Source organism: Elaeis guineensis, chromosome 7, assembly GCF_000442705.2.
Source record: "Elaeis guineensis isolate ETL-2024a chromosome 7, EG11, whole genome shotgun sequence".
Lineage (NCBI taxonomy): Eukaryota > Viridiplantae > Streptophyta > Magnoliopsida > Arecales > Arecaceae > Elaeis > Elaeis guineensis.
The window spans coordinates 5,359,558-5,368,046 of NC_025999.2; the positions used below are offsets into that span (position 1 = coordinate 5,359,558).

The window sequence follows — 8,489 nt, forward strand, 5'->3', positions numbered from 1 at the left end:
TTCTTTTTTTTCCTTTTTCTTCTCCTTTTTCTATATAAATAGGCTTCGAAGTCCCAATCCCATCCTAACCCTTTTCTCATAAAACTGAAATAAGATGATCAAAACACCCCCCATCCCATTGAAATGTAGAACCTTAGCTCTTGTTATAGAAAAAAAAATCAACATCCAAAAAGATTAATCTCTTCAAGAAGAGGAACATTCGATTATTGTTATTAGTCCGGTCGAGTATGCATCAAACCTATGCCATGATTATTTATTCCAACTATTTTTTTCGCAGGAAGAGGTAATCATATTACGGTGGTTTAAGAAACAAAAACAATGGAAAACCTCTGACAAAACTAAAAGAAGTATCACAGGCAGCTGTTATCAGGATAAAATAATTAGGCTCAGACCCCTGCAGTCCATTATATTTTATATGCCCGTCAGCAAATGCAATCGCCAGAAACAAACTAATAAGCTACTGGAGTTCTCCAGACCCAGAAGGAAATATTAACAGTATAGAAAGTCGAGAGGCATACAACAATTTTTCATTTGACCATTCGAAAAGAAGGATCATTTATAGTTTTATACATTGGAAGCCACAGCCTCACCACTCCATGAGCAGCAGTTCAGAGAATGACTGCAGGCATGTAAAAGGGACGAATCAATATACAACATAACCAATGCTTGTCAGCGAGGTGTATCCTCAATGTCTAACTTCCCATGCAACTGAGCTTGCTTAGTAAACTTCTGTTTTTTCCGCAGCCATCATTCTCAATCAAACTCAACTGGTCTCCCGTTAAGAAGCTTCCTGAAAACCACAAGCTTAAAGTACAACAAACTAACATAGCAAAAATTATAGGACCTCTGTGGTACATGAATCCAGTGTCAAATTAATAGGAGAAAAAAGACCTCTTAGGGAGAAGTTTCTCATCTGATAAAGCCTTTTCCAGCCTATCTTCGAGTGGGGCTGCATGCCAACTAACCTTTTGATTCTGATAAATAATCCAGTATTAACCTTTGCGTCACTATGAAGTGAAAAAAATGAGGAAATATAGAAAAGCATACCTCCTTATACTTTGTTGTTGTATTTGGAATTCCATTTCCATCCCACGAGATATGGGAGAGGTCATCAGCATTCCAGTGTGAAGCAACAATTCCAATAATAGGCCTGCCTGCATCAGAACTCTTTTCAGAATGGGGTTTTTCCTTTGCAATATTCTCGCTGTTCCTTATTTCATCCTCTGGAAATGGAGGCTTCAGCCATGGAGATAAGCTTGAAATAACAAGATTTGGAGTGTCCACATTGGGGTTCTGTTGCTGCTTACCATTTTTGAAAAGTAGGGCCGGGCTACTCAGACTATTATCATGGACAGATTCTTCTCTAGAACATCTGTTTTGGACTTGGCTTATCTTTTCATTTGGAGATGAGAAGCTTGAGGAATCGAACAATTTTGAATCTGCAGGCACTGGAGTGAACGAAATCTGCTGTCCTCTTCCCCAAAAATCTGGACTTGGAATTTTCTTTTCTTTCTCAGAATGATCAGCTGATTGAGTAAGAGAAGTCTCTTCTCTTGGTGCCTTCCAGTGGGATATGTTCTCCACAGGCTTTAAAACAGGATACACATACTGTGTTCGGATCCTACCATTCTTCCTAGCTCTGATATTCTCCTGGTTGGTTGGATGAACTGTTCCAGGAGTCTGCATTTCATCGGTTAAATTCAATGGAGTTGGATAAGGTGAATCATTAGAATCAAGCACTGCAACCTTGGTGGCAGCTTTAGATGGAGAAATATCCAACATTACTGATTCAACAATTGACTCAACTGCAGACACATGCTTAATCTCCTCACATTGCACAACCTTTGCCAAAATTTGACGTTCATCAGAGTTACAGCTGCAAAAAAATCAAACAAGATAAAAAGTGTGCTTTGTGGTTGCAACAAACAAGAATCATCATTTAAGGTTTTATGGCTGTTTTAATGTGGGAAGAGAAATCAAGAAATTTTACCCTCTGGATATGTGTTCCAGATAATCTGAATTATCCACCTGTGCCGGAGAATCAGAAATCGGATTCACTTGTTCATCCCATTGAAGTTTCTTACAAGGTACCACAGGAAGCCAGGAATGGAAATCCAAGTGTACACCATCCTCTTGTGGAGTTTGAACACTATTTTTCCTGATGCTCTCTGGATTTCAGCGGGGTTTCAAGTAGCGCACCACAAGATTTCAGGTATTTGGCCTGACCAATGAATAAATCAATAATTCAGTTTTTTGGATGTCAATGTTCAAAAATTTGAATATCATAAGATTTAAACTAAGCTTTTACCGAAATAGAGAGAAAATTTGAAAGATGTAGTAAATGATCAAGATACCAAGAAACACCCCAGATGTATAAGGCATCCAAAAAAAAATCATTAATAAGTAGTTCTTCTCCAGTGTAATACTGCAAAACCTGCATGGACAGTGGTGCAATACATCTTCCTTTGGGGTGCAGGATGCCCAGTGGGTGTCTAAATTTTCACTCTCTTTTGGTAGCAACAATAATTCCAGAACACTGAGATTCATGTCAAAAATTCTCCAACAAAACTGAAGCACTCGGCTTTGTTTTATGGTAGATACAAGCCACCATCTTCTTTTGCATATATTATATGAAGACATGACTGGAAAGTTGCCTACTCAATCAAAAAAATATGGTACTTGCACTTTAAAAAGGATCTAGTCTTCTGAAAAAAGGATGACGGGAAAAAATAAAAAAACAGATCTTTATATATTCTCTTCCACATTTATCTTGTATATGCCAATGACATCCAGAACAAGAATGAACAAGAACCATATTTTTCAAAACTGAGCAACTGTTGGAGTGAAAGGACAGTCTTAAGGAAATAACCCAATCCCATTCCTCCTAACATGAAACTAGTAAAAGATAATCCACATGACTCCAAATAAAGAAATAGTTATTTAAAAGCTTGGTGTATACAATCAATATAGTCTTGTACCAAGCATACCAGCAACAGGTAATATGACAGCATGTCAAGGATGTAAAAGTTAAAACATATGTAGGATCGTATATGTCAAGAGATGGTGCAGTAGCATAACCATGTGCACACTCTGCGGCATACATGTCTACTAAATTTTCCATGTGTTGTTGTATTCATTATATGAATTGGTGATAGAGTGCATTACAAATACAAATATGCTAATTGATTTTTAGATGTCTGGATATAGGCTACATGTACTGATGAATGAACTCAATCCAGTAATTTCGCCTTTCATACTACCATAGCTGGGAATCATCATAAGAGGGCCATTGCAGACTTTGAAAACTTACCACATAAGATCCCAGAAACCATATAGAATCTGCACCAATAAATTGAATCACCATGGAGAAGATTGTCATTATACTGTTGTCAGCAATCTTCATTGCATGTCTCCATGACATTGTTGGAAGTCGCCACACAGCTTTCATAACCCATCCATTTGAAATGATCTTTTAATCAGCACAGTTACAAGTGTATTTTCCAATCATTCTCCCTCTGACAACCAAAGGCCTGTGACCACCAATAGAAATATTACTTTCCCCTCCCCCCCTCCCCTCCGGTGGTCTTGGAGGTTGTTGTGGTGCCTCAAAAGAGCTGCCAGCATTTCATTGTTGATTACCCATTTTCTGGACAAATTTGATTTGTTTCAAACCATAAGTATTTCCAACTGCTCTCAGCTGTTCCAGTAAATGTTAGCAGGCCTTTGAAGATCTACAAGAGGTTCACTCATGGGCAGAAGAAGAGGATGCAAAGAGACCAAGTCCAAGCCAATTTTGACAGTTGATATTGTTTTGTGGTCCTGCTATGTTTGTAGTGGTGCTGCCATGTTCGTAGTGCTTCCAAGTTATTAGTTCATGATGTAAATAGTGGATTTCAGTTATTGCTTAGTGGATTTCAGTTGTTGTTTTTAAACTTCCTTTCCTTAGTTGTAGGAGGGTGTTCCTCCATGTTTGTTTATGGTTCCTTGTTTGTTGGAGATGGTTTCTCTCCATTTGTATTTAAGTGCAGCAAGTTAATAAAAGAAGTATGAGAAAATTCCAAAAGTTTTTGAGTACTTAACTCAAGAGATTTTCAGGTTCTCTCTAATGAGCCTGTTCCATCACAACCATAGGTCGCAAAAAGAAATCCTTGTTCCAGCCTTCACTCACTTGTCCCGATCTCCAATCTATAGACCCATAACACGATCCATCTCAAGGGACCCTAACAGTAAAGCTCCAAGATGCAGCTTCTTTCTTGTCCTTCATGATATTAGGTTTATAATTATGTGAGATTGATCCGGTTATTTTTTGTCTAATTGTGTTGGCTTCTTTCACCCTGTATATTTTAATCATGAAAATAAATTTAACAATAATTCTTGCTTATATTACTCCCTACTTTGCATATGTTTCAACTCTCTCTCTTATAGCATTGCTTTCTTTTTTTTTTATTTACCATTTCTAAGTTTTCAAATTTCTTTCTGATGTATGAGGCTCAGATGAAATCCAAAACCTTGCTAAGAAATTGCCGATATTGAAGGGAGCCACAAGAATAGCATCTGTAATGGTCACTATCCTTTCTTACAAGTAAGATATGATCATTTTTTGTTTTTTGCATATAGTAATCTCCAGGTTGCAGCATCTTTAGCTCCTTGTGTACCCTGATTTCCTATTGCAATCAAATAGACCCTTTCTGCAATATGTCTGACTATCTTTAACTGGGAATGTAGATTCATGTGAGCCATGCAATTGCTGACGCTCTAGCACTCACTAATGCTTTAGTCCAGACTACATCCTTCAACTAGTGACTCCCACTCTTCAAATAAATCGGACCCCTTCCAAACTTTGGCATTTTCTTCTTCACCTACCTACCCATTCTTTTCTAACACTGGACCATTGTCTCTTGACTTCTCGGTAGTCTTCCTTCCTTGTTATTTGGGGCATGTGACTTGCATTCTAGTAACTCGACAAAATTGATGGACCCGAATTGAAGCTAAACTCCACAAAGAGTCAAGAAGTACGAGAGGAAGGTGAAGAAAATCCTGGGAGATAGTATGGCTTACCTTTTATAGGTATGGCTCACGCCTCATCTTTTAATGCTTATGGATGAAATACAAACTGGTCAGAGAAAGCGCCAAATTGGAAATTTTATGCATCTTTTCAAGGAAACTGAAAAAAATGCTAGCATATAGGCAATATAAGTATATTAAACCTGATAAATTATATTAAAATGAAGCTATCCAGGTAAATTATATTAAAATGGTTGCCAAGGATGGCTATTGGGAAAAACACTGAGAAGGAACCTTAAGAGTATGTTATGAGGCTATCAATAATGGCGGGCATGGGGTATGTTGGCTGCTGAACAAGAGAATACCTCTAGATGAGGCATCAAGAGTCGGTAATAACAATGTTGCATAAGAAGCCAAAAAGAAGTCCCGCATCAAAACCCAATTATAGCCATGCTCAGCATCAGCCCAAAATCAAAAAAATCGATCTAAAATCCCTTGAGTGCCTATGATTCATGCTTTATTTATTAACTAAGTGTTGGTGAAGCTATACTTAGAGCTAACGCAAATGAAGAAACTACGAGTCAAGGAACAAAGGTAGAAAAAAGGCTCAGGAGATGGATATGGTCTTATTCTCATAGATTTTGGCCTGATAAATTCTTGGAAATGAAATATAGACTGACCGAAGAGTCTAACTGATACAATTTGCCATATTCTAAAATATCAAACAAGTTTTTCCATCTTAGAACCTCATTGATTATTCAGTCACTCAGCAGTATCCCAGCAACTTGGTGATATAAAGAGCACGCTTCAAAAGTGTGAGCTAGGCAATGTAGATAAACAAGAAAAGGAATTAGTGTGAAGTGCTGAGGAAAAAGAGCTGTCAGAGCAGGCAAACAACAAATCTGTCATTGAAATTTGGAATTATTTAGAAGGCAATCGACCCAATGAAGGAGGCATGCACTGACCAAGAGATTCAGAAGGTGACACACTTTAGCTGAAACTAGGCCCTGATGGATAAAGGGGAATGGGAGCTGATAGACAGAGGGTGCATGTACAGTAATTTTGGAAAGACAGAATGGTTCTAAAGTCAATCAAAATACTTGCAACAGACTACCAGATGAGATTAAACCACCATGTAAGATCCAAGATGAAGTATAAAGGTGAACATGGTCATTATCTTGGATTAGGATAGGAACTTTAACATATACAAGTTGAAAGATGTTACTCAAAAGCCAAGCAACACAACATTCGGACATAGAAAAATATATAAATCAACATACATCAAGAAAGTAGCCAGATACCAATCATCACAAATGACAATACAAGATATCCTCTGTAATATAGCAAAATGCAGGCGTAAAGAAACATCCAGTTGAAATCAATAAACAACAGAGGGCGCCAACATGCTGAGTTGGTGATACGAAATCATGACAAAATTCATCAATATTTAGAACAAGAAGAGAATGTGACCGAAAAATAATAACAAAAAAGCATAGACAATACAATAAACTATCTTGAAAACAAAATATCAAGCACTATATAATTTATCATCCGCACCTCATGCTCAAGATCCCTGCTTATGCTACCCTCACCAAGATCTTCTTGTAAACTTGGATGTCGAACTTTCACACATGGGGAACCTTTCTCTTCAAAATTATAAGAAAATCGGGAAGAAAAAGAATTCAGTTCTAATACCAAAAATCTACAAATAGTTATCTTTCTGCATAAATTCGAACTCGTGGATGCCAAGATCAGATCTTTACCTTCGCAAAGCGACACAGCATCAAAGTGATTCTTTGAAACCAAACGATCCTGAATAATCCGCAACAAAATCATAAAATAATTCAACTTATACATACAAATGGCAATCACGTAATCAAACAGAAGATTCTTTTCTTACCCTGTTCTTGAAAGGGATCGAATTGGTCGACAAACGAGTCTCTGTCCCATCTTCATCGTTTTTGATCCGAAAGCACGCGAAGAAGCAACCCATGAGCGCGGCCTCCAAGAACCCTAAAACCTCTTTGATCACTCGGAACTTGCAGCGCTTCATAGATCAAGATATGGAGAGAGATTGAGACAGATGAGAAGTGATTCGCAGATTGGAGACGAGATCGCGCCCCAGGATGCAGCGATCTCAGCGGGAGAGAAGTGGGGAGGAGGGGACTTACGGATCGATTTAGGGTTTTGAAATTTAAATTGGTTTGAAGAGGGAAACTTGGGGTGAGGATAAGAAGGAAAAAATTGGACCGGTTTAATTTCCATAAATGGACGCAACCCGAACTGCGTTACCAGAGCGGCCCATAGCTTGGTTCAGGTTGGATCACATTTTCCGTAGATAAGACGCACACGGTAGGAGGGACGGACAGCTGTGATTTTATTAAAACAGACTTGTAGCAAATGAGGAAAAAAAAGATATAACTCATTTATTTATTCAAGCGACAACTTTTATTTGAATAATTGAGATCAATTGATCCAAATTTTTAATTTATAAATAAGATCTGCCAGTTGAAAGAGAAGTTGAAAAAAAATAAATCATGTATGCAGATTTCATCCATTCAATGATCAGCTTCAATGATTCTTTCAGATGAAATAGTAAGCAAAATGAAAGAAATATAATATAATTATAATTTTTTATGTTATTTAAAAAAATTTTTGCTCTTTGTCTATTTAAGTCTAAGTCTCCAACAGACGAAGCGTCAACCACCTAAAATTTTCATGATTCTGATGCTATCTTGATTACGCCTCACTTTTTGTTCGGCAAATGGTCTATTCATATACAATAATAAATATATAGTGGGTATAGTTTAGTGGTAAAAATATAATTCGTTCTATTAAAAACTTAAATAGTTAAAGGGTCTTTCAGTTTTTTCATATTTGATCAAAAATTTTATTTTTTAAAAAAGATTAATTCTTTACCTCTTAATAGTATATTTGAGGATTTTGCATACATGATAATTAATCTTTTGTTTTTTTTTTTATTTTTTTAATCATGATTAGGAGTATTATTTTCTCGAGTCTAAAAGAGATATTTTGGTTAGGAAGAATTAGGATTTGGAGTAGAAAATAATGGATGACTCATATTCCAATCGTTTATTTGGAAGGAATCTCGTTTCAATTTCGATTCCAAATTAAAATAAAAATAGTCCAATCTATCTAAAACTCAATCCCCATTCTCTCCAAAAGATTCAAATTTATATATAGATTTCGATTTCGATTCTGATTTCATTACGAATCAAACGCTTCGAAGTTTTTGACTATTTCAATTCTAATTCATTCCGATTCTCATTCTGATTCTGATTTCGATCGCAAACTAATCATTCTTTAAGCCTCCGCATCAATAGATAGAAATTGTTTGATAGATTGATGTGATGGCTTTACAGCAAAGCAGGAATTGAAGAAACCTATAGCATCATGACTTTCTCCTCCACCAAATCTTGATTTTTAAAAAAAAAGATCTTAATATTCTTAATGGTTTACACCAT

At 36.6% G+C, this 8,489-nt stretch overlaps 1 protein-coding gene across 1 annotated transcript; it reads right to left on the minus strand.

The window, feature by feature from the left end:
- Positions 1-424: 424 nt before the first annotated feature.
- Positions 425-7,328, minus strand: LOC105049236 (protein JASON). Its single transcript, XM_029265765.2, is given in 9 exon segments — positions 425-790; positions 892-974; positions 1,048-1,876; positions 1,991-2,150; positions 2,153-2,179; positions 2,182-2,221; positions 6,562-6,650; positions 6,768-6,816; positions 6,905-7,328. Coding segments are annotated over 9 exon segments (1,467 nt in total). The 5' UTR covers positions 7,058-7,328; the 3' UTR covers positions 425-753.
- Positions 7,329-8,489: the final 1,161 nt, after the last annotated feature.